Source organism: Dioscorea cayenensis, chromosome 17, assembly GCF_009730915.1.
Source record: "Dioscorea cayenensis subsp. rotundata cultivar TDr96_F1 chromosome 17, TDr96_F1_v2_PseudoChromosome.rev07_lg8_w22 25.fasta, whole genome shotgun sequence".
Lineage (NCBI taxonomy): Eukaryota > Viridiplantae > Streptophyta > Magnoliopsida > Dioscoreales > Dioscoreaceae > Dioscorea > Dioscorea cayenensis.
This window is the reverse complement of record NC_052487.1, coordinates 20745283-20773077: the sequence shown is the minus strand read 5'-3', so window position 1 is coordinate 20773077 and position 27795 is coordinate 20745283. Positions and strand designations below refer to the sequence as shown.

The 27795-nt window shown below is 34.4% G+C and overlaps 3 protein-coding genes and 1 pseudogene across 3 annotated transcripts; 1 reads left to right on the top strand and 3 right to left on the bottom strand.

The window, feature by feature from the left end:
- Positions 1-988: 988 nt before the first annotated feature.
- LOC120280320 (exocyst complex component SEC5A-like) lies at positions 989-11003 on the bottom strand. Its single transcript, XM_039287113.1, has 21 exons — positions 10540-11003; positions 9932-10077; positions 9620-9717; positions 9255-9449; positions 8935-9062; positions 8694-8852; positions 7909-8013; positions 6861-6935; positions 6562-6699; positions 6278-6460; positions 5948-6103; positions 5620-5746; positions 5197-5407; positions 4140-4255; positions 3830-4043; positions 3596-3689; positions 2776-2853; positions 2613-2669; positions 2162-2311; positions 1788-2000; positions 989-1442 (listed from the first exon to the last, which is right to left on the bottom strand). Exons 1-21 carry the CDS (start codon positions 10957-10959, stop codon positions 1224-1226), a joined length of 3282 nt encoding a protein of 1093 aa, XP_039143047.1. The 5' UTR covers positions 10960-11003; the 3' UTR covers positions 989-1223.
- A 2223-nt stretch (positions 11004-13226) lies between these two features.
- LOC120281249 (aldehyde dehydrogenase 1-like) lies at positions 13227-15215 on the top strand. Its single transcript, XM_039288119.1, has 4 exons — positions 13227-13280; positions 13366-13455; positions 14258-14289; positions 14942-15215. Exons 1-4 carry the CDS (start codon positions 13227-13229, stop codon positions 15213-15215), a joined length of 450 nt encoding a protein of 149 aa, XP_039144053.1.
- Positions 15216-15866: 651 nt separating this feature from the next.
- LOC120281248 (NAC domain-containing protein 41-like) lies at positions 15867-16717 on the bottom strand. The gene is made up of 2 exons (XM_039288118.1): positions 16487-16717; positions 15867-16370 (listed from the first exon to the last, which is right to left on the bottom strand). The coding sequence occupies exons 1-2, from the start codon at positions 16715-16717 to the stop codon at positions 15867-15869; spliced, it is 735 nt and encodes a 244-aa protein (XP_039144052.1).
- Positions 16718-19115: 2398 nt separating this feature from the next.
- LOC120281247 lies at positions 19116-26438 on the bottom strand (annotated as a pseudogene).
- Between the last annotated feature and the right edge of the window lie 1357 nt (positions 26439-27795).

Sequence of the window (27795 nt, the reverse complement as noted above, 5' to 3'; positions counted from 1 at the left end):
GGCATGGGCCATGCCTGCCTGGCTCTTATAATTTATTTATTTTTATTTTCAAGAAATTATTTAAAAATAGTCAAATAGACATTGATTTTTCAGAATGAGACATCTTCGTTTTCGTATGTTGCCCACATGCAGTGTTGCATAAAAAGTAGTCATGATTCATGAAGACTTTTATATGTTGTCAAATTTGGAATTAAAATAAATTATAAATATCTTTAAAAAAAAAAAAAATTTTGTGGGCCTTGTGTTGTCAAGGTTGTTTTCAATTTCCAAAACTTTTTCTTCACTTGAAAAAATCAACAAATTTTATTTTAACAGAGTCTATAAAGAGTACAGAGATATAACATCATGGCTTACATAAGCTTGAGCTTTTAGAGGATTAAAATAAGTTTAAGGCTTATAAAATGACCTAAGCTTGTGTTTTTTCTAATGGTTAGAGAGATTAAGCAATGCTTAATCAAATAAACAAATTGTGAATATTTATTTTATCATATACGTCATATGTGGACTTTTTATTTTGTATTTAGTTTAATTATGAACACCTTGTCCACCCGTTGAAAATATGAGCAATTGATAATATTCTTTAGAAAAAAAATACATATATTCAACAGAAATTTTTATTATAATAATTAAAATTAATTTAAAACTTTCTATACAATTTATCACCCCTAATTTAATTTTCTTTCACTAATCATTGTTTTTCTTCTCTTCTAGAGGGTGATGAGAGTGAAATAAATAAGACTAATTTATAGAAATATACAAACAAATATAGCTTTTTGTTGCATATAATGACAGTTATCCATTTACTATGACAGTATGCAAACAGAAACCCTATTTTTGGTTGGATAATAAAACCTTGCAACAAAAATTTGCATACACACATGCTTAATACAGTAATCCAACATAAAAGACATAAAAACTAATAATAATAATAATAATAATAATAATAATAATAATAATAACAACAACAAAAGAATATATGAGAACTAGGTTTTACAACGGCAGATGAATCTTCTGGCTGAACAAACATATAACATTCGGAATTCAAATTCAATCAAAGTCTAAAAAGAGGAAAAGGAATGAACAATCAGAGTCCACAAGTTGATAAAAAGATGTCATAAAACCCAAAGAATTGCCCCAAAAATTCAAGCACTATATACAAAACTACACTCAAACAAAAGCCAAGAAGCTTATACTGAGGAAAAATACGGAAAAACAACTAGGCCTTATCTTCGTCTGTGCCTAGAGAACCCTGGGGAACTCACTGTTTGTTGTCTCCTAAAACTCGGAGAAGAAACTGGGCCTTGGAAGGAAGAGTACGTCGGTTTTGGATTCACTGGTACTGAAGCTGGCTGAAGAGAAGAATCCATGAAGCAAGCGATGTTCAACCGAGTTCTCTCTAGCTCCGCTTCAAGTAACTCGCTGCTATATTGTTGGGCGAGAGCCTAGATAAACATGGTTTAAGAGTTACGCGAGTTTCAATGATGACATGTATAAATCTTCTTCATCAATACATAGAAGGAAAATTACGGATCTGTCGTTTCATACATAAGAAAAATGTTGGGGAATATGTTATTTGGCTTGTCATAGGTGGGAGATATGAAAAATCTTGAATTTGTTGGTAATGAAAATGGACTTATCTACTTAAAATTGTTTGCCAGAGCTAGGGTACTAAGCAGTATAATTTTCAAGAGAAGAAATAATCAAGCAGTGATGATTCATGACACAATCTTGTGATGTATGCAAGCAAGGATGTTTGATTAGGTCACTGCATGAATGAGAAGACTCACAAGTAGGTCATCCGGTGAAACACTCCCTTGTTGCTTTTCCTCCACCATTGCATCTTCACTGCCACGAGTTGGCCGTCGATGGTGCCCTGGATTCTCAGCAGATTCCGTTGCACTTTCACAGGCTTTGTCTAATAGAAGTCCTTGCAGAGACTTGAAAGCTTCATGTGCAGCGGGAGAGAAATATGTATGCAGAACCGTTTCAAAAAACTCAAGCTGCAGGATATAAGTAGCACATTCAGATGGTCAGATATCTCAAAGCAAGTTATCATGGCATGCAAGTAACTGATGGAACCTAAACATCAATCAAAATTTAACTTTGAACTTTTAACTCAATAAACCAAAAGAGAGACAGGCTATCGAGATTTTTGGCTCACCTCAAGCATAAGCTGACAGAAACCGTTTGGGTCCAGCAATTTTAACCCTTGACCATTATTGTCATGGAAAAGGTTGAGTAATGTGTCAATTAAGCCTTCGACCAAAATACCTAAGGTTTTCTCTAGCAAAGGTTTCACACCAGAAAAAATCTACAAAAGTAAACACAAAAATAACAATTACATACCAAATGAGCAGAAATTATATCAGATATCATTCTGTAAGAAGTCTATAGCTTTGACAGAGGACCAAACAAAGTACTATACAAATTGAAAGCTAAACACAATAGTAGAAGTTCAATAATTCTCCAGCAATACAAGCACAAAGAACATGATGTCCAACATTTTTTATAGTCACCCATACAAATGATGTTCCTTGTCACTGATCAGGTGTTCTTGTATTTGTTTGTTAAAACAATTAACATGTACTAAAAATTTGAAAGACATGTAGTACCTCAGCATGAACAGCAACAAGAGTATGCAGTAAGTCTATGGTTGCATCACGTATGCCCTGTACAAATGGAACAGCTCATAAGATTCAAGGAAAACAGATTTCACATACAGCAGACGCCTACAAGGCAAATGGGCAGTGCTGTGACATATCCACAGAAATTCACCTTTACTGCTGGTGCTCCTCCCCATTGCACTCCAGAATCCAACAGGTAGTTTATGGCAGCAGATCTTATCAAGTTTGACTGGTCAGACAAACCTTAGAATCAGTTGAGGCATCAAAAAGCTAGAACGCATACAAGTTCATATGACTATAAATACATGTGGAACTTATGATTTGTTGAATGTGTGAAAAGAGTAAATACAAGGCAGACAGCATGAACAGACAACAAAAATCAGTTTTTAAACAGTACTTATGCAAGAGGCCTGAGTAGTAAGCTATTATCTCACAGACATCATACTGTAAATTATGAAGAAAAAAACATGCCCTTATTGGTTCTTCAAGCTGAGTTTCCCATTGTCTAGACTAGCTTTCAGTTTTGACCCAATTGCATTTTCCTCAATCATGTAGGCTGGAAGCTTGCACGGCTAGGCATTTGAAGGACGAATTTAAAACCAAGCATATTTTTACAAAGTATAACAGAGAAGCAAAAGACATCAGATAGGTATTGAACAAGTAGAGAAGCTCAGATAGTGTGCCGCACAGCACCTTATAACAAAATAAGAGAAATTCTGACGCTTGGTAACTAAAAACTAGTTATTGAGTCCAGAATCTAGATTTATCAAGGAAACATGTTCTATACGTAAAAGCTGAATTTTTGGACAAGCAATGGTTGTCTAAAAAGCAGCATGGAATTATGTTAACTTCGTGCATGAAAACAGAATGCCATTAGATATTTCTATGGCCCACAATGCAAGGCAAGTAAACAAAAAATAAGACACTTCAATTAATCATTTGCACAGAAAATAACAAATAGCAGGTGACACCTTTGCATATGTATAATGTCCAAGGATTTTCTCTTCAAGTGCAGAAAATGAAGTTATCAAGTCCTTTATATCAGCATTTGGCCCATCCATCTCCCTGAAAATGAGGCACACAGAATCATAGTCATAAATCTTGTATACAGATTATTCTAAAAGTTGAGACAGAGTTCTTGTAGCAAGTAATTAAATTACTTTTAGAAGGATCTCATCAAATAAGAAGAGAAATGCATCACATACTTAGACTGTCCCCATATGTGTTTGTATTTGCTATACATTGTCTGAGAAAGTTCATCTTTGCAATAGCCAATGTTACTCAGCACTACTAATAACTTTTTAAGGGAATCAGCAATTGCACCATTAGAATGAAGAGTTGAAGATTCCATTTGTGACTGAGTGTTTTCACCATATGATCTATGTAGGGTGAGTTCACCTCCAATTTGTTCAAGATAACCTGAATTACTTGCAAAGATAAAAACATTTATAATTTTCACCAGATAACAAAAATGAACAGGTTTGAGAATGAGCAGGAAGCCTCTTTCCAGCGTACCAGCAAAATCCATGAAACTGTTTAAGAATGCTAGCCTAACAGATTCTTGAATGTCTTCAACAAGCACACCCAAGTCTTTTGTCTTGGTTGCCGCACTCTTCAGGTTCTCAATCATGCTACAAAGTGAAAAGAAATAATATCACTGCAATGCACCTCCATGATTATATTGCAAGCCAGCAAATAATACAGCCTTCTCTTTGAATGGTTGATACAAAGAGCAGTTCTTTAGACCATAGCATGCTAAAGAAAGCCAGAATTGATTGCTTCATAGGAGCTACTTTCATTAAACATTAAGAGAAAGAATAAACGATACAACAACCATAAATCACAGCCCATATTTCAGCAACAATATACTGGTACATAATCATCCACGAAGTTGTCTAGATCACACCATAATACTCTGCAACACTAAGTGATAACAGGAAAGGAGTGGAGGAAATGGAAACCAAACCATCTAAATACACAGAAAAGGCCAAAGAGTGCACAATTTATATATTGTTCAAAATTTGATTTATATAATTAAGACAAGGAGTGAAGCCTCAGTTAGAACAAAGATTTCACGGTAATGAACATATAAGATATATATCAAGTAGGATGGTCTATCCTTTTCCAAATGCTAGGATGAGCTATACTGTCAATGAAAATTTTCATGCAACAAAAGTCATCAGTATGGAAGACTGGTAGTGTCTGATTGATTACAAATTAAACTTTGGTGAACGTTGATCTGGGTCATCAAAATCTGTATTGACTACCACAAAGCAATAAGTAAACTCATGCAATGTACATTTTTAGTTTGCAAATCTGATATTAGCACTGTTTTTCTGACTACCATAAAGCACAGTAGAAATTCCATGAAATTCTTTGCATAAGGAATAGTAATTCTAGTAATCATGTCAAAACTACAACTAAGGCAACCATGAACAATTACAGGTTACAAAGAAGGCTAAGAGAATATATAATCTGTAGCTGACCAATAATGGAAAATAAATTCAATGCTTTATTGGTGAAATGAAGAATAAACAACAGATACATTAAATAAACAAAAGGAAAGACTCACACATCAATTCGATCCATTGCTGATGCGGTCATTTCTTGAAATGCAAGCGGTAAGTAAGAAATGGAGTATGGAGATTTATTTCTTTCCAAAGTTGACAAAGGAATCCACATTTCATCTTTGGATATCACTTCGGTTGTTGCACGCATCCAAGTACATAGCCTTAATATATAGATCTTTGTGATTTCAAAATGAAGACCGTACATGATTTTGACTGGAAGAACCATAAAAATAATAATAATAACAATAACAATAAAAATAAAAATAACAATAACGATAACGATAACGATAACAATAACAATAACAATAAAGAACGTGCATGGTTTTGACTGCAAGAACCAAAAATAACAACAACAATAACAATATCCCACTAGAATAAATCCATTGCATAATCAAAATAGTATGATGAAAGTGGAAATTACATACCAGCTAAGGAAGGGGCTGTCTCTTTCCTTTCGAGAGCCTGGCATGCCTTGGCAATTTCATTCACTGAATTGCTCATGTAAGGTAGCAGGATGTTGGATTCTTCAAAATCACGAAATGTGTTCAGGACCTTATGAATGATGAACGTTAAATGTAAGCAACTTTACCCAGCATGATAAAAGGCTATTTGCCTCACATCAAACCCAAGACATCTAGGTCTCTAATTCTACTAAGTAACTATACTAGCATGCATACCATACCTCAAATTAAAATAGGATAATCATATGGAAAGAAAACAACATGAATTAGAAGGACCATATTTGTTATGTACCTTGGCTTCATACGCAGATATGGTTCCATGAACCATGGGAGCAACTTCTTCAAGAGAATGACTAGAGTACTTTATGTCACTTGCTTTTTCCTCGCCATTGTTTGTGGAGGATTTAGTAAATGTCTCATTGTCAAGATGCATGCTCCCCGTTGTGGCCTGCAAAGGACAGAAGTATATTAGAAAAAAACATCAATAAGAAGAGATACTAACAACATCCTTGTATCTTCTGGTATATTCATTTAGGATTAACTGAGGCATTTATATCATCAATTATGATTTGGTGCTCATTGCAAGATATATATGATGATGGTTGCGGAAAAAAGTGAGTACCTTTGCAAACTTCCCACTGAACACAGCGAGGGATAATCTCCAGAAAGCTGGTATATGATGGATAATCACAGCACTTAACCTGTGAATATATCTTCCTCTTAAAGAGTCCACTTCTTCCCCAATCAAATTTATTGGTTGTGATTCTTCTAGATGAGAATCCTCGGTCGGCAAATGGAAACCTAACTGAAACAAATTACAAAAGATGGCAAATTAACAGACTAAATGAGCTATAATCATATTATAAAAAAATGTATAAAAAAAAATAGAGACAAGAAAACACTTACAGGCTTGTTTGATTCTTGTTGGAGTTGCCTCCATCTTGCATCAGATTCCAATCTCTCCTGGAGATCATGCTGCAAAACTTCCATTCTTTCTTCATGATCCAAGGCACATTTTTCAAGCAAACCTTGGATCCTGCGATTCTGCCAGAAGAAAACAGCATACAAGAAATAGATCCCATGTTCATATACAAAACATGGATGAACAGACAATTTCATAACATAAATGATGCTAGAACAGCAACTTGTTCTATGCAAAAGTATCATATTCCATCAGCAACATTCAAATAAATTTCTTGGTTTACCTGAATATTGAGATAATGCCATACAGGATCAGAGTCAGGTTCCAACTCCAGTAATAGCCTAACAATGTTCTCAAGCTAGAAGAAGAGAAGGGCATCAGTTTGTAGAGCAACCAATAAAGACACAAAAGATAATGAGTGCATGGACAACAATGCACAAATGCTGAAAAGTCTTCAGAAACAGAATATGATTTATAAAAAAAAAGTCCCAATGAGTGTAATTCAGAAGTACTAAGAAATACTTATGAGTAAACCATGACACACTAAGTGAATGTAAACATCTCTCTCTCTCTCTCTCTCCACACACACACACAATCCATATTTAGTAAAGTAGTTCATAAACCACACAAACACACACACACACACATACAAGATCCATTTTTTTGTAGAATAGTTCATAAACTTAAATTACTTGAATAAACTAACAACATAATGAAGTTAACAAAACTCACACACAGGCACTTGATCAATTTTTAGCAGAGTAGCTCATAAACTTAAATTACTTGAATGAACTAACAAAGGAATGAAGCTAACAAAGTGCTTATGAGGAATAAGCATGAGTATCTAGAAGAAAAAGAGGCAAATCACATACAAGCACAAGTGCGCGCATGCGCCCGCACACATGATCCATTTTTAGCAGAGTAGCTCATAAACTTACATTACTTGAATAAACCAACAAAATAATGAAGCCAACAAAGTGGTTATGAGGAATAGTTAGAAGTATCTAGAAGGGAAAAAAGGCATATCACACACATGCATGGGCGCACACACATGATCCATTTTTAGTATAGTAGCTCATAAACTTAAATTACTTCAATAAATTAACAAAATAATGAAGCTAACAAAGTGGTTCTGAGGAATAGCCAGAAGTATTTAGAAGAAAGAAAGGCAGATCACACACACGCACTTGCAGATCAATGGTCCATTTTCAGTAGAGTAGCTCAAAACTTAAATGACTTGAATAAACAAACAGAATAATGAAGTTAACAAAGTGGTTATGAGCAATAGCTAGAATTATCCAGAAGAAAAAGAAAAAGCAGATTCAGCATACATCAGCTAGGTCAATTTGTGGGTCTTCCATTGACTTGTAAAGCATGCCCCTGAACTCATGCATCACCTTCTCAACCTCTTCAAGAACACGTTTTAGTATCCCCGCCTGCATTTATATGGTGTGAATAAATCTTTGAGTGGAGCAATCAACATGATATCAATGCTTCTGTCAAGAGCAAATGCTAAATAAATAAATTATAAATAGGTGTATTATTCAAACCAACCTGGCATTCATGTTTAATGGTACAACGAATAATTGATAGCCTTTATACAAGGATTTCAAACTTCAAGGTAAATGTTAAAGGTATGGGAAGAATATTCAGTTAACCAAAGCGTGCAATCAGATATTCTTTATTTATTAATAAAACTGAAAAGTTAAAGTGCATACTGTAGCCAAACCTCAGGAGAACATTATCATGAGTATGTGAAGGATGTTCAGCAAAGTTTAGTTGTGAAATTATACTATCTTTAGGCACCTAATTAACAACTCATCTTGTGTTCAAATTTCACAGAATAACAAGTTCACATGATTAACAATTATAACCCATTTAAATAATTGGTATCTTTAAAGTTTCAAACTGCATAAACTACTAAAAGAGAAACAATCACACAGTAGCATTCCCTCATGCACAAATTTGGGGGTTTATGTTTTTTAGTGTTCTAATCAGTTGACCATGTATCGCTTTAGAGACTGCAGATTCCCAAATGATCAGGATTCTTTAAGCATTAGCGTTGGAAAAACAAGTGTTCATCAAGCCAAATAATAGAGTCAAGCTATGCACATACATGAGATGGAAGAACAATTGATTTTGCCTTCCTGTATTCTCTAACAGCCAAATCATATTCACCCCTACTAATGCTCCCGCGAATTGAACTCGGAAGATTGAACAATGTTCGGAACCTTTGAAGCATTCCTTGAACTGATCTAATCTTATCAGCTTGTACCTTGATTAGGACATGTCAAGTAAGAAATCATGTATAATAAGTCGTAGGTACTCCATAACCATAATTTGGATAAGCATCTTACTTGTCTCTCAAAGAGAGGCTGAAAGGCCTGGTTTGCTAGGACAGTGATATTCTGTGTGGCAGCATGTAACTGAACAGTACCTGCCCCTTCAGGATCTTTCTCAATCTGTCTCAGTTTGGATTCAATATCTGCAGAGATCATTGCCATATTCATATACTGTAGAAGGCAGAAATAACCTAAGAAATATACTCGCACAAGGTTGGATATAAAACACAAAATTTTAAGGCTCACTAATTGGAAGAATTTAAGATATACTGATATGTGAAGAAAATACATAACCAAAAACTGGAAAACTCAGAACTCATAACATCTTTTCCTACCATCAATTGTTGTTTTGCAAGATACAAAACAGTCAAAGTTCTCTTTCACTAATTGCTTTTTCTGTTGAGTCCTTCCCTTAAAATCATTTTTCAACACAAGGGCGCCAGATTCTAAATCAGCGGCACTTGTCTTATGGTGTACTCGGGAAAGAAAAGCCATGGGATCAAAATTTGGGGAGTAGTACATAACTTTTTCTGCAATGAGTTGAGAAGAAACCCATGTTAGACCAAAACCACAGTTTAAAATGCCATCAATAAATAAGAACCAACTTGCTAGTTGGGGTTTTCGTATTAATTTAAAAATGTACATATAAATCTGAGAAAGTAGTATCTGATCTCACTTAATTAATAATATAGACTCATACCACGGAGATTGGGATCTAAAGTATCAGACTTGTCCCTAGCAAGAGGAGAGCTTTCTGAAGATTCAGTAATCAGCCTCATTGACTTATTATCAATTATGCTGCAATGATAAAATATTGGTCAAAAATCAAGGCAAAGCAGTAGCAGGTCAAACTAATATATAGAACCGTTAGATGATATAAAAGGAAATCAAATTTCAAGGTTAAAATAATGCAAGGTACAGCAAAATGAATTATTCAATATGGTATTGGCATCCAACAAAATGATTTAGAATTAAAAGAAATGCCACATTTTCACTACTGTTAACACAATACCCTAGCCCTAATGGGTCCAATACTTCCACCCCTCGGAAGGATTGCAAGTTGTTGAGTCCTTTACGACCCATTGCTGCAGTTTTCTGATCAAGTGTTTGGCTAGGTGCAGCTCTTGTGTCACGCATTTCTCGGACCCTCCTGGAAAGCTGGAAAAAATGGCAAAAAATAAGTAATTTACGGATCACTCCCCACAACAACATGAAAAGGTGATTTACTAAACCAAGGATTTTATGGTATGCATATTTATTATGTACAAGAATCTGTACAAAGAGGGATAACCAAGTCACAGAAAAGCAAGCAACTTTAAACTTAAGAATTAAAATGCAGCAATGTCTACTCTGGTCTATGGCATCACCGCTTCATTTAGCAAGCTATGATTTTATCATACAATTTCTATGCATAAATCACCTCAACCATCTTTTAGCATAACTTAGAGCCAGCAATCTCAAGTAGTGGAAAGATCTCTACACAACATAGTAGAAGATAAAATGCAGTCATCTTGAACTTTCAACCAATAATTCATGGATAAAATCATGCAAAGATAGAGATCTCCGAAATCCTCAGAAATAATCAAAAATAAGGGAAAAAGAAAGGAACAAGAAGATTACATCCGTCTCATCGACTCTCTTCCAGCAATCCGGTTCATCCCCATTCCACGCGCGATCACCATCATCCCTTTCACCTCTCCGATCTCTCCCAGCAGCAGCTCCTCGCTGCGGAACCACCCGATCCTTCGTCGAATCCTCATCACCAGACGATATACTAAGCAACTCGACCTCAGAATCATCATCATCATCCCCTCCCCGGCTGGGATTCTTCTTGTGAGCCATGGCAGGCGTTGGAGCAGCCCTAGGGTTAGGATTCCTCTGGTTTCTCGATGCCGGCGGGATTGGCGGTGGCTGGACGAGGTTGACTACGGGTTTGGAAGCCTGAGATGGGCGCCTGTAGTTGGTGTCGCGCTGAGCTTGCTCTTTGAGGGCGATCTCAAGGAGAGCGTCCTCATCGAGGTCATCGCCATTGCTCGACATCCACGGAGCTCCGCTTCTCTCGCTCGCTCGATAGATCTGAAGAAGACTTCATCGACGATGACCACATAGCTTGTGTTATCAAGCGGGCCAAACCGGGCCCAGCAGGCCCGAAGAAAACCTAAAAAAAAAAAAAGTACTAGTATGATAAATAAAATTAAAATATTTAAAGGGAAGAAATGTAAATATTCTGTTAATAACTTTTATGTAAAACTTTTAATGTTAATATATGAAATAATTAATTAAATAAATAAGGGATAAAAGTAATAGTTCATTTCTTCTCGATCTGATCCCTTGAGCTTCCCATCACCGACAAGCTCAAAGCTCTTCGCGAAGAGAACGCCGAGCTCCGCATCGCTAAGAACGACTTCGCCAAACTCCTCTCAAAAATCCCCATCACTGGAGGTACACCTCGATTCATGCATGCCTCTGATTTCAACTTTGCCCTTATCTTGCATCTCATTCTTTGTCTATGAATGTAAAGGGCTTCTTGATTTCTTCTATGTTTGTTGTTGCTGCTAATGTACTGTATTTTTATTTTTCTCTGTTCTTTTGTTGCTCACGAATATTCTCCTCTAATCAAAGACTCATTTTTCAAATTTTTATTCATGGCATCTCTGTACTTCATGTCACTTATCAAATGGCATGCTCATGCTCTCATGTTATTTGAGTAAGTATTTATACTTCCAATTTTTATTGAGACCAGCTATACATTTAAGCTTTTGGCCCTTTTACATCTTCAAATTTCATACGAGAACTTCGATAAAAGATTTGATGAGTGTGATTTTAACTTGGTGGCGACCAAAGTAGTACTTGTAACTTATCCACTTGCTCTTGCTCAAGGTTAGTTGTACAATGCATGGTCAAGAATTTGTTAGATACTACCTCATGTTTAGCATATCCTTAATTTGTTAATCACTGAATATTTTTGCGAATGTACTTAATTTTCTAGATGTTGAAGTAGTACAGAGACGGTCAGATTTGGATTTATTTCAAAGATATTTTCTTTGGGTATGTAAGGCTTGTTGGTTTGGCATACTTGGTCTGATTAAATTAGAAAAAAGACAACTCTCTTCAATAGCAGTTGCTTATATATCTGTGCAATGTATTCTTGGATGTAATGTAATGTCAGAACTCAGAAGTAACAATGAGCATACTTGCCAAATCATTGACAACATCCAGATTCTTTTGATTATTCTCCAAATTGTTTCTTTGTGTTGTTACTGTGTGTGCATTCTTTTCTTATATATTGTTTTTAATGCTATGTTCAGGGGTTCAAACTATGGTTATAGAGGGAAAGTTGTTCTTACGTTTGAAAATGAATCCTCCAAAGTTGGCGTGCGATTAGATAGGCAAATTCCTGTTGGTAATGATCTTGGAGGTCTTTGTGAAGAAGATCGTGGGTTCTTTTGCCACAGTGAGTGTCCGAGGAAGCCATGCTCAATCATGAACAGAATATTTATTGATTGCTTTGCTTGATTGTTTCTATCTTACAATTTTTTTCAGCTGACTTACTTCGTCTTGATTATTCTGGTGGTGAGGACAGTGAAAAGCTTTCCATTAATGAGTTGCTGGAGATATGATCTAGTTTTCTTGTATCATCTGTCTAAATTATCATATACCACTGCATTTTCTTGTGCTTACCCCATCATTTTGTGCAAGTTGTATGTGAAGAAAGTAAAAGTGGTCCTCTAATAATATTTTTGAAAGATATTGAGAAATCTTTGGGTGGAAGTACAGACTCGTATTTGACCTTGAAAGCAAAACTTGAATTGGTACCTGCTGGTGTTCTTGTGATAGGTTCCCGTAACCAGATGGACAGCCGTAAAGAAAAGGTTACAAGTATTGTTTTGGCATGTTCATATTAACTTTCTTTTGTTAAACATTTTTCTTCTGTTGTAATGTTCAACTGAATATATTGCAGTGTCTAATTATTCATGTGGCATACCTATTTTGCAGTCACATCCTGGTGGTTTTCTTTTCACAAAATTTGGGAGTACCCAGACAACACTTTTGGACTTTGCTTTTTCGGTAATCCCTGATTATTTTTCTAATTTGATAGTGCTTCTTCAGTATTTTCACAAGACAGGCGTCCATGTTAATTGATCTGGCAAAATGAGAAATGGTTGTGCTTTTTGAAAATGATTAAAGAAAATAGTGTAATATGTCGTATATTTTTTGCAATCTTTAATATTAACGAGCAGATCATTTATAATATGCAGGATAACTTAGGTAGACTTCATAATAGAAACAAAGAAGTCCCCAAGGCAATGAAGCAACTAACAAGTCTATTCCCCAATAAAATTACCATCCAAATACCACAGGTGTGCTTTTAACCTCTTGTTTCCCATCTGAAAGCTATTTGAGTGTAGGTGACAGTCTATTTGATATTATGAGAAACCACTGCAGGATGAGGCCCAGCTCTTAGATTGGAAACAAGAGTTGGATCGAGATGTTGAAACTCTTAAGGCCAAGGCTAACATTCTTAGCATCCGATTTGTAAGCTGCAAGTACTTGCCATTATAGATCAAGGCATGCAGTTCTATGGTTTAACTTTGTTGATTCCCAAAATTTTTGGCCTGTGGTGATTTCCTGAGATTGGTACTGGAACTAGTTCTTGAAAAATGCAGTTTTTGTTCCAATTCTAACCGATAAGAAGATTGTGTACATTGGTTTCAAAAAAAAAAAGAACAATTACATATTAAAAAACTTGTTTTTCATTGGAAGTATCAAACATATGGGATATGGCACCATAATAGGCTATGGTTCTTTGTTCAATTGCATATGAGGTTTCACTGCAACAATGATGCTATCTAGGAGAGAAAAATAGGGGTTGTTGATGTTTATTTTTATTATTATTATTTTTTTTTTGTGCACACGTGCATGCTTTTATAGGTTCAAGTTTATTTGGCAGACCCAAATAGTAGGGGCTTACGGCTCCTTCTTCTTGTTGTTGTTGTTATAGTAGTAGTAGTAGGAGGAGGAGGTTTAAGTTCATTGGGGATGATTAAGTGGAGTTCACAACTTTACGGGGTACTAGTGGTTTACTATGTGTATCTGCTTTTATCAAAGATATAGAAGTGATCTTGCATCGAATATCCATTATTAAGGATAGATATTGCCGGCTTTGTAGAAAAACCAGTTTTTTTTTTTCTAAAATTTTTATGGTTACAGGGACATCCCTAGTAGTTGCAGAGAGTTTTGGTGATATATTATGGAATGCATTGTGCTCTGAGAAGCCAATGTTGTTGTTGCAAGTTGATGATCTGTTATATTGTTGTTCTGTGTTTTTTTCTTGCAGTACTTCTGCGAGGAGGATATTGTGGTTACGTTGTGAGCTTGTTTTTGTATCCTTCTGTATGGTTGGTGTTTATCTATTTTGTAATTAGACTTTTGTGGTATTCTATTTATTCTCACAGAATCATATCAAAATGAATATGTCAATGCCAGAGTTGTACAACTGGTTAGGATTTGAATCACAGTATTACTTAGCTTAAGATTTTATTTTATTTTAATGAATCATGATTTATTCAATTAATTTTTTTAAAAAGAGTGGTTAATTTGCAGAGATATGTTGATAGCCAAATGAAGCTGGAGAAGATTCAAGTAATTAAATGCGACTTCAAGTAAAGTTACATAATATAAATCAAGTACAATAAAAAAGGACAAATAGATTTTTACAATGACAAATCATATATAGTGTCAGTGAAACTTTAGTTTCTATATATAAATTTTTACTTGTTCTAATGGTTTTTGCATTCATTAGTATGTCATTCAAACATAATGGCAATGTAGAGTAGTGTTTGTAACTTGTAATTGTGGTGATGAAATTATGTAAGAATCAAGTTTTACATGTTCTAATTGTGTTGATTAAATCTCCACTTAATTTCTGCAATTAATAATGCATCAATTTACAATGTTTTGTGAGTGATTTGAGGAATTGATGGGCTATTTTTTTCTTTTTGTTTCTCTTTAATTTCTGAAGAACAATTGAGGAAGCAATTGAGAAAGCCAATAGCACTAAGTATGGACTGGCAGCAGGCATTGTGACCAAGGATCTCAACACAACTAACAGAGTATCGAGATCGATACGTTCTGGTGTTATATGGATAAACTGCTACTTTGCTTTCGACCGGGACTGTCCTTACGGAGGATACAAGATGAGCGGCTTCGGAAGAGATTTGGGACTCAATGCACTTGATAAATACCTTCAAGTTAAGTCAGTAGTCACTCCCATCTTTGGTTCTCCCTGGCTTTAATATGATAATAATTGGAACCAAACTCTGCTCTCAACTCTGAATAAATAAATACTCCATTATGTACTACAGAACACTCTGTTCTTAAGCTTGTATTTTTTTCATGATCAATAATTATACCAATTCATGTTTTGGAAAACCAAAAATCCAAGCTTGGAATCAGCAATGTTCTTCTGGTCTATATTACAACAAGTCATACAGAGTAGCAGATATATAATAGCATGGCCATTCATCAAAGGAATTGTTTCATGTACAACTATCACAAGAGAAAAACAAAGATTTACTAAAAATTTTCTTCTCACACTTAAAAAGAAAAAAATAAACAGAGGATCGGAAAGATAATAATGTCATCATATAGTAATATTTCTCCCATCATAATTTCTGTAATTAGGATGAAAGCAGAGAAATGCAAGAATCAAATAATCAAAATGCATCAACCAACAACATTAAATATGTATTTATGTACTCATTTTAATTATATCACACTTCAATAATCAGTCTTTCTTACAAGGGACATAATAACATATGCTGAAAACCCTTGAAATTATACATCAGTACCATGTATCTAAATATTTGTGTTTTTCAACCATCCATCAACTTCGTCATACTAATTATCATCATGAGGAACACTGCTGCTGCTCATCATCTCAAAAGTCATGTTGTTGTGGTTGATGTTGCTGCTGCTGTATTCAGGGAAGCATTCATCATGTAGTCTTCAAGCTTAAACACATCATCAGGGAAAGGAAGCAAAACACTGGGTGATGGTACTTCTATCATTGCCATCCAATCATCACCAAATGCATTGCCTTTTTCATTCCCTGCTTTAGAAGCATGTTTCATATCATAGCACGGTGGTGCAACAGTGGAGTTCTCCCTTCCGGTGTCAAGCCATTGTTGTTGATAATCTTCTTGTTGTTGATAATTTGTGTTGCCATATTGAGTGCCATTATTAATGTTGTCCCTCTTCAACCTCTTTGATCTTGGCCTCTCCCAATCATCATAATTAACTGGATCTTGAACTTGATCGGCCAATGTTGCTTGATGATTAGCAATATTATAAAAATCAGATGATTGATTTTCATAATTATAAACAAATTCCTCTTCTACGTCACTCCCTGTCCTTGTCCTCTGAATACGGCACAACACCAACTCTGCAGACTGCATTACATGCATGTACATGCACCACACGTTAGTTACAACACAAGTTCAACAAATTAATAATTAAACAACAAAGTATCTAACTTTCATTATAACTAATTTGTTCAGTTACGTACCTTTTCAAAGTCATCTGACAACGCCTTTAGTCTGTATTCATTCATGAGCCATTTGGTTTGCACTTTCTTTTTATTTTTATCGTAGTGATAATACTTTAAAGAAGTCTTATGACCAAAAACTTCACCATTATATTTTATAGGAATATTTTGACCATTCATATGCCAATAACCATTGCCAGCTGTTCTTTCCAATATACTATTTCTTCTTTGTCGACTTTTACGTTTTGCCATTGAAAAATAATATACTTCATTCTCTAGTTTATACAAAGTATCCCCTGTAAAATAATATGGTTTATAGTTATTCGAAACAAACATAAAATTCCTCATACATAATTTAGTAACTATTTATTTAAATTTAAATTTCATGAAATATCCATCATCAATGTTTACTCCATAAATTACAAATATTTATCCCGTATAAGTAAGTGGATGTATTTTTATTTAAGATAAATTTATGAATATCATTATATCACATGCACAAATTAAATTCAAAACAAAAAAATACAATAATTGTAAAATATATAATTCGGGCAAGTTAAATAGCAATTAAAATTTTTAGTAGCAATTAACTTAATAAAAATAAAAACATACTATAATCATAGTCTAATAAAGAAAGGGAGTTTTCTTTAAAAGTTATTTTTGTTTTAAGAGTTTTCTTTCAAAGTTATCTTTGTTTTTTTAAAATAATTATATACAATTTCCACTTCAAACCCCTAGATATATAAAAAGTAAAAAAATAAAAAATTATGAAATAATAAGAAATTAAAAAAAAAACACATATGCGTGAGCTTCCGCATCATAAGCAAAGCCATGTAGACAGAGATCATGGAAGCATGGATAGTATTTTACATATCTGTTAAATATTAAATATTTAATATTTGGATGAATAATACCTCACACTATAAAATATAATCCAAATTAATCTAAAAAATAATAATAACAAAATAGAAAATAAGACATAGAATAAGAGATCATAGAACATAAGGTTTGAAACATGCATGCTTAACTTATGAGAATTCATCAAATTTTATTTTAATATATGAAAACAAAAGTGGAAAGAATTATTACTTCTAAGATTCCAAGGTTCGGTATTGTAAACGTTTGCATCGATAATAACTTTGAATTGTTGTGGAATTTCTAACATGCTTGTAGCCTTATTATGTAAGAGTACAAGAAGTTCATCGTCTCTGGGCACAAATCGAATCCCGATAATAAGATCTACATAAGACATCGTATTGATTTCACACTCTTCTTCTGCTTTTATTTTTCTTTGATATAAGAATTTTTTTAGCAAGTGAAAATTTTAGTTGTGGTGATAATTTATACTAAAAGGCAATTGCTAAATTAAATTAGAAAATATCCTTTAGATTTTAATAATTGATATTAATTTCTAATCCTAGTCAAATAAAATTTAGTTTTCATTCAAATTTATGATTTATCTTTTATTTAATAATTTAAATATATATATTTCAAAGAAGTTTTAAATTGAATTTTAAAATTTGATTTTAATCATTTAAATTGTTTTAAAGAGATAGTGTTTCTAGAAACTCAATCACAACGATTATTATTATTATTATTATTATTATTATTATTATTTATTTATTTATTTACACACTCTTACACATACGGTAAAGGAAACCATGCATGAAAAGCCACAGAAGTTGAAAGCAAGCATAATAATTAAATTTGATTATAATTTAAAAGAGATTAATGTAGATTAATTAATGTAGACTCATGGTCATGGGCACATATATAACAAATAATTCAATATTTCTATATCTTCATATATGTGTATGTATACATATAAATGATGAGAAATTCGATCTTCTTTTTTAGTGGTATAGAGGATAAAAATCTTAGGCTTCATTTGCATATATATATATATATATATATATATTTGTTGGTGAAATTTTTGTTTTAATTTTATTTGTTGCATGGAATAATTTATCTTTTTTATATGTTATGCTATGTTAATAGACTTAGTATTGTGAAATCTTTACTTAATTCATGCATATTCTCTACAAATACAACCAACACATGTACATATTCAATCAATTATTCTTATGGTGGTAAATTGGTAATATTGTTGAGTTCAAGTATTATTTGGTTGAGTTAAATTCATACAGAGTTGCCTCAAATATTATTAATAATAATTAAATATGATTAGCAATAGATAAAATGTTAATAACAATAAACAATACATTGATTTATTAGTATCTCTGGGTCCCTCTTGTGATATTTGTGGGTTTGTCAAAGAAATAGACTCGAATCACATACATCTAAATTGAAGATATAAATGGTTGAGGAACTAACTTATTGACCATGCAAATACTTGACCTATTTTGTCCATATTTATAAAAAAGACAAGATTTTTTTTTTTTTTTTTGGGCAAAATGGATAAACTATACAGAGTGAGGGTGCCTGAAAAATTCAAACTCTTGACCTACCGTATGAAACTATAACAATACCTTATCATTGCGATTGCATTGCACTAATGCACATATACAAGGAATTCATAATAACTCACTTTTTACAATAATTATTAAAATACATAAAATAAGTATCTCATGATGTGGAGCACAATGGATACAAACACAACATATAAATATATATATTACAAGAAGTGCAATTAATAAGGGAACCAATTAAAGCCTTTCCTTGATTATAAAATTTAACTGAGCAAGAAGGAAAACAAGTCTTTGGAGATCATTTAAATAATAAATACAAAGCAAAACAAAGGGAGACATATTATTAATTAATGTATTTTGAACTTGTAAAAGTGCATCATTCCAAGTCTACAACTCCAAAATTGGAGAGAAGTATCTTGACCTGTTGAACCAAATCTGAACCAGTAGCATATTCTGTCAACAATCCAACAGCAAACCCAAACATTGCCCATCTGCATATTGCCATCAAGTAAAACATGCAGAATTAGATCAATTACATGATGGTGATGATGAGGAACTATTACTATTACAAGGCCTTGTTGTTATTTACTTGGCCAAATTGTTTTATATGAAATGAATGACAATGTAGTGATTGGATTGAGTAAGAACATAAACTTTATCAGAATTAATATTCTTTTTCAACAGTAATTTTATTCTCAGATAAACATGGAACACAGATAGAGAACTCTAAGTAATTGACAGGAAAAAAATAAAGAAGAAACTGACCTGCCATTAGAGATTTCATTCTTGGTCATGAAACCAAAGAAGGGGCCTTGGTTAGCTTCCTCAAGTTTCTTCAGCTTGAAATACTCCTGCAACTCCTGGGCTACCTTTCTCTGGTACTCCAAAGTGACCACAAAAATCCTTGGGTTTGGTAGGGTGAAGGAGTTTGGGTAGAGGGCTTCAAAGGAGGAGTAGGAGAAAGTGAAGGTGAAGGTGAGAGGTGATGGTGGAGGTGGAGAAAAGAGAAGGAGTTGAAGGTCTTCTGAGAGGGCCATCAGCTTGGGGAACTCTTGATAATGGAGATGGTGGTCTTAGGGCTTGAAAGAGAGCTTGGAGGGAGTGGTGATGAAATGGAGAAGAAGGGAGATCTTGATCTTGATGGAAGGAATGGATGAAGCAATGGACATCTTTCTTTTTATCTTATCTCTTCTTGTTGTTATTCTTCTTCTATTTTTGTTGAGAATGAATAGCATGGAAAGAAAGGAAAAAGATTGGGGGAATAATTGTAAGGTTTATGTGAAGAGAAGGTGTGGATGAGCTATGGCCAAGCTTTGATTGGGTGGTTGCTATCAACTTGTATTGTGGTTGGACTTTGTAGAGTTTTATGGATCATGCCATGTTGGACACATCCTACATGTGTTTTTTTAATAATATTCAGAATAATTAGAATTTTAGGGTTATTTTATTAATTAATTAATTTATTTGTTTATTGAAGTAAATAACCATCAACATAATAACCGAGTGGTAAATTAAGATATTGAGAGTCTCGATATCCTCCCAAAGCCTGTTAGATTTTAGTGTAAATGTATGCGGTGGCTTATCTCATGTTATTAGAAAAATAAATCAAAATTTTATTGATAAAATAAATCTAGTGATATATGTTAATGAGTGGAATTTTTGGCTATTTTTTTAATATTCTATTTAGGTCTCTTGATCCATAGGGGATAAAATACTAAGAACCTCCACCATCATTATTTTTATTAAAGTGAATAGATTATAATTTTATTAAAATATATAGTCAATATATCACAAGTTTATTATATATATAGTATTGGTAAGCCTACAAATTTATTAAAAGTGAATATATAATATGATATTGGTTTACCAATATAATATGTCATTAATTTTTAACGAAATTTAATTATTTAGAAGTTATTAAGAGGTTTCATTTTTATCATTTAGCTTTTAAATATTTTTCTATTTATCTATATATAGGTTTTAGAAGTAACTAATTGTAAATAGCCACTCAGATGCGTGACATATGCGAAATTAATATATCGATATATTTTGTGCTTTTTCTACCGTTTAGATTGAGATTTAAATGCATCTTTTCGAGATACACGAAACTCTATATAAAAGGTCGATGTTTATGAGCGCAAAAATTCTGTGGTTTAGAAGTTAAATGAGATGTTTATCGTTTTCTAAAATAAAAATAAAAATAATATATATATAGCAAAAGAATTATGATATATCCCTTCTTAGGTTGAATGTAGTATAGTGGTAGCAATTAACAAGCAATAAGATTGTGATTTGTTGTATTTCATTTAAAAGAACAAACATTAATGTTCATTAACATAATTTAATAAAATTAATTATTTGTTTTTGAGTGAGCTATAGAATTATTTGTGGCAAAATTATAATTAATAAATTAACATTAAAGAAACCTTAGCACCAACCTTGCTTAGAAAAATAAGCAACAACATAATTGAGAATCTTCATTCTACCTATTATCAAACACAAAGGCCCAATAACCAACAACCATCATTTGAAAACTTACAACTCAAACCCTATTAGACCTCAAATTTATAGATTTTAACAACCATTTGAAAATAAATAAAATTATGACAGTATCCATTTCATTTTGTTTTTAACTGATACACATAATTACATTTGCAAGCCTATTCAACACATTTTTAGTTCATGAAAATAGAGACAAATCAAAAAATAAAATAAAATAACATTTTGAATATCAAAATTTAATTTTATACTACAGTAAAAACGTTCAAACATATATTGGATATTTTGGAAGAAACATTTCAAACACATCTATTTTTCTTAAAAATATGAACTAGCATTCATAAAGCATTTTTCGAAAAATATAAAAGTAAGAGTTTTATTTTCAAAGAGAAACTCTAATATAAATACCTTGCATGTAAAATTTCATTTTACTCAACTATTGTATTATAAGTTAAAATACAACAAAGCAATAATTATTCTACTAACTCCTACCTCTATAGAGCTTTTATATTTATCACAAAAACAATTTTTAATAAAAACTATAATTAATCATGAACTAAATATCAATTGGATGCTCCACATAGTCCAAATAGTGAATGAAGTGCCAAGAGCTCTACTCCCACACTAGGCAACCCTCTTTTTGGGTGTCTTTTATATACACAAAATTTAAATAAAATAAACTGCAAGCTATTTACTGAATTAAACTAACCCTTGGTAAACAATCTATATGTTATTCACTTATGGATAAATAATTTATAGTATTGCTATAGAATAAATCTTTTTCAAGTCAATGCTCGATTCAGGTGTTTTTAAACAAAGAGTATATTGAAAACTACTAAATCCTTCACTATTAGGCTAATAGAAGCTGATAAATAATCTACCTCTATATATGCATAATCGTCAACTGCCAAAGACAGCGTTTTCACGAGAGCGTCCTGATCGGTGAAACATTATGCAGACTCGATGAGGACTAATTAGAGCTGAATTGGGTTTTATTAGATCCCAAAATGTAAATATGGATAGATAAGAGTGAGATTTGTTGAAATCTTTATCACCCAGAATTGATTAGACACGCTGAGACAGCATGTGGCATCGACACAATACACCAAAAGCGGTCGATCTCCCGAAGCGGTAGTGGATTTTTAGAATTTGCTCTATTTTACTCTTACGTACAAAGCGGATATGGCCCTACTCATACAAAAGGTGGTCTCTTAACCCTCGGAAGTGCACTGCCATATACTTTAACCTGAGCCAAGTCACCTAGCCATATTTATTCAAAGGCGCTATCTTCTAAAAGTAAAGCTAGCTAAAGTAAAGTCATACACCCTAGCACAGGTATGCGGATGGCGGGAATCACGATATCACGGAGGGCCGTTTCATGAGGCATGGCTCTCTAAACGATTTAATGGCCATAGTAAGAGGATGATCGACTGACTCGTGACAATCTTTGAGGGTGGAAGGGAGGGCTTTCGTACAAAGTAGGGGTAGAATCAGAGGCAGTGAGTGAGAGAGTGTGCTGGGATGGTGGATGCTTATGCTGCTACTATATATATATACCGACAGCATCATCTGGGAATGCTACCTAGATTTGGAAATCTGGGGATGTTTTAAAGCGCCCAGATTGGATCATCAGTGGAGTGGTTGATTCTAGATTATACGCAAACGCTTTGTCACTGCTACTGTTTCCTTCCATTAGTCGCATGTCACAGTGACTTTACAGAGCCTGTGCCAGTTTCTCTGACCGTAATGATTAAAATGATCAGTTTACCATCCAGGTGGGCTCTTACTGTGGGCGTCCATAGATTTGAAATCTGCGGGACTGTACCTGGATGATCAGGTTCACCATATATATATATATATATATATATTATTATTTTATAAATTATTATTATTATTTTAAAAGATTAAAAATGCATTTTAGGAGGAGCAGCGTTTCCCCAATGGAAGAGATGAGTGACTCTGTGTGTGTGTTTTATTTTCGGAAAAGATTTACACAAATAGAAGAGAGAGGGAAAGAAGGAGCTTCATTTCATCATCGTCTAATGATAATCCTTTTCTCTCTCACCTCTCTCTCTCTTTCTTGAGTTTGCTTCTTCTCTTCTTCTCATCTCACCATCTCCATCTCCTCCGGATTCTCCAATCTATTTTCATGGCCAAGAAAGTCTGAGGGCTAATCTGCATGGAGGAGGCCCGATCCAGACTTCATGTACTCGGCGTTCTGGCAGGCGCGGCCGGGCACTCGCTGTCGCATCTCCTACTCTCGTTTCGTAGCCAGCACAGAAGCTCACTTTCCACGCCAGTGAGACGACATGCCGTAGTCTGATCCTTAGCCACATAGCATCTTCCCTCACTTTTTGCACATTGATTGATAGTCCAAATCTCTGCGTGTGCTTGTTGAGTATGTAAGGGTTACTTTTGTAGTTTGTTTGATTGGATGTTTCTTTGTGGACATGAGTTGGCCCTTGGATGTAATGTTTCTAGATGGAGGTGTGATAGCTTTGATGCTTGATTTCAAGTTTCAAGCTGGAAATTTTTATCATCCTTTGATGTTTTTCTATATTGGGTTTTGGATGCAAGTTGCTTGTTCTGGATTGTACTTTTTGTAAGGATCTCTTGCCGTGAGGTGGGAGTTCATCAGGTGATGCAATGTTGTTTCTCTCTCAGTAGGGGCAAAGTGGTTGCAGTTGCAGCGACTTCAGAGTTGCCTCCTTGATAGAGCTTTGATTACTTGTTGTTGGATCACGTCGCAATGCCAGTGAAGTCTGCTTGCTTGTAGGAAATTAAGATAGTAATAATATCAGGTCAGAGCTACTCCGGTTGATTCTTGTTGCTTATGGTATATGGGTTTTATTTTGTGCCTTATTTGGCGGGGAAAAGGGCCTTCTTTCTTGACACGCTGCAAACATTGGGAAGTCGGATGTTTTTAAAAGGCCACAAAGATGAAAATGTAACATAAGTGTTTATTTTTGGAGTCAATGCACTGAGGAGTTAGAGGTGATTGCATGTAACCTCTGCCAGGTGTTGATTTGTTGCAGTCGCTACTTGAAGGTGTTTTGTAGATCGATTATATTTGGTGGCATTTCACTCCACAAGATGGATGTGGGGTTTATAGATTTTGGAGTTTCCTGTTGGAGTTAGTGAATAATGAAAGGAAAGGAGAAGATTTTATCAATAGTTTTGCTGCTTGTTGTTTACATTAATATAATATTCTTTGTGATGTTTAGTAGAGAGATTAAATATACGAAATTGTTAGCAGTTGTTTGAGGCCTTTGACAATGTGAGGTTCACATCACCCATGCCAGGCCTTTGCAGTTTGATGCTCTGACTGACTGGCTTTCGATGAAGTGTTTTAAATGATGTTTGCCTGTCTATCACACTGGCACAGACAGGAGAAAATTTTGGGAGTCCATCTTTGCAAGCCTGAGACCCTAGATACAGCTACTTACACGGGTTTGGATTGATTTTCATTAGGAGAAGCTCTATCAGTGGATTGTACCAAGACAGCATGAGAGGGTCAAGGTTGTAGGCTGCTGAGTATAGTTTGCACATTTTGCAGGTCTTTCTATCAATTATCTGTAATATCTTTATCGTATTTCTCTGTTTGTCTCCATATTATGCAATTTGTGTCCTAGCCTTTTGTTTACATTTATGGTATACCATCATTTGCAGTTCAGATGTCAACCAAATTTTGCAGTTCCTTACTTCTGTTATACACTTGGATTTAATCAATTTATGTTACTGTTGAGACCAAAAAAGTAAAACTTTTATGTTTGGTCATATGGTCCTTCTTCTTTTCAGCCCCACCAAATAATTATATGGTTCTGCCGGTATTAATTTCCAGCAATGCATATCAATAGAGGATGCTGTGGATTCTTTTACCTAATGACTTTCGTGCATAGCACATGACACATTCGTTTGGCAATTGCAAATTGAATATTACTGATGAGGAGACTACTGGGTAGGGTATATTTTATTCCTATATGATTATACTGGTAAAATGCTTAATAATTCTTCGCTGTACTCGGAACTGTTAAAGCATGCTCTTTCAATAGCCTTATTTGCCAATATACAAATTCACTTTCTCACCGTATTTTGGGTTAACTACCACCCAAATGGTTTTAATTAGAAGCTGCATGGTATGAGAACCGATGGTTTATGATGCAGTAGAGGTTGACCTATCTTCTTTGTGGTCAGTTCAGTCCAAGTTACTTATCATATTGCTTTAATTTACCTTTTTAAATTACAAAGGATGTCATTATAATTTGGAGATTGCTTTTTGGGTAATATCAATGAGGTGAGCAGGCACATTGATGACATGATATCAGGCAACTGTTTTTTGTCTTGCAGAATGGGATTGAATATGGGTGATGGGCAGCGAAAGCACCAAAAGCATCCTCATCAGCAACCTCAATCCACCATACATTTTGCAAATGCAGGCATGCAGACATCTAGTGGTGCATTTACAAGCTACCACAATTGGACACTTTTTACAGTCTTTTAGTCTGATCAAGCCAGGGAACTTGGTTTTCTCGAAGACACTCTCTCCAGTCCTGGCCGGGAAGTCTTCCAGTCTTATCAACACTCCAGGAAATTACTACCCAAATTACTTGCTCAGATTGCAAATGAAACCATGCGCGGAACCATGGGCTAACTCAACTCATCACAGCGGTCTAATTCACCCCAGTTTTCCAATGATACACACTGGACATACATTGAATGGCAATCATGAATCTGTGGATTGGGTGGCTTGATTTAGGATGCCTTATAAGATTTCAGTGCCCTTGTTTTGTACCCTTAATAATCAATCTTCAATTTACTTTCTGCAGTCACCCGGCCAAGATATCATCGGCCGAACAAACCAAAGATGCGTTATGCAGCAGCCATTTAGTGCGGCGGGTAAATAAGGAAAACCGACCAGTACCTGGAGACCAAGTTGTCAAAATAAGCCACAACTCATCAAAGGTGACTATGAGGTAGTTAATTGCCAGATAATTTGCTTTTAGTTCTGCCGCGTAATACTTCTTTCTGAGTGCTTTACCTTGCATTGATTTTGTGGGTACCTGTAAGGAACTTTTAGTTCATCTATCGCTAGTATAATATTATTTAATACTTATGTACAAAATATCATTTTTCTTTCTAAACTAAAGAAAAATATGTTTAGAAATGTGTATTCAAATGTTTTATGTATATAGCCAAGAGCCTTCGGTTTTAGTAAATGCCATTAGCGACGTGGAAGGACCATGATTGAATCTAAACCCCTCAGAATAACATATAGATATATTTTGATAAGTAGATAAATCCATATATTAATAAATAAATTAAGAGGAACATAAAAAATTAGAAAATACAGCAGGTTAGAGCAGTGTATCTAGGGTAAGGTGGGAAGTTCGTGGGCTCAAGAAGAACAAATTAAGAGTGGCTCACCGGGTTGTTTCCAGTCCATCAGGGGCAGTTCGGACTATCTCTGATCTGATCAGGGGCTCAGCTAACCCCTCAAGAGTAATTTAATATAATTATATTAATAACCTATTTATATAAAATAACAAAATTAAAATTAAAGTTAACCCTATATAAATTATATTTTCCATAATTATTATATTTTATTTTATTTAGATTAAGTAAATTCTTGAGGTGGAGACTTATTTGCTACCATACATATCAATCTAGTACTTCTGCATTTCATATAAAAGACCATCATAAATACAAATGTACGGACTCAAATGAGTCAGCGGCAAGAGCTCAGCCGATGAGAACAGGCAACAGCACAGCTACAGATTAGCTCGAACAGGATATCTATGGAATAGAGGGCTGAAAATGGGCTTCCCGGTCAAATGCTGGAGAACCGTAGTTTCCACAGCCTTGTGGCTGTGGTATTGGATATTGCTTCAATTATCTATCTACACAACGGTGATCATAATCTACATCTTATACTTCAGTCTAACTTTAGATCCTTCCAAACCCATTTTAAGTTAATGGGAAAAGAAAAAATAGAAAGTAACTTATAAATTACCGTCAGTTTCCATGTCTACATGAATGCTGAGAACAACATAGTGATTATCAATCATCATAGAATGGAAGCAGACTGCGGGGGCTCCAGAATATACAGATCAAGTATATCCCCGATCACTGTATACTGCATGGTCGATCACATAGCGATTGCTTATCAACAACATGGAAGGCAGCTAAGTCCTTGGCAGCAGCATCAAGGGAACCACAGTGTTAATCCAGTCACCTTGAGCCTGCTGCAAGGCTTCCACTTATTTTATATCATTATCCAGCATTGCCAGTCGATTGTGCCTATGCTCCTTCGTACGTCTGGGTGATGCCAAATCCGATCCCTTTCTTTGTTTTTGAGCTGCTAGACCTTGCTTTAGGCTGCCTTGCAGTAGCAATACATGCTTC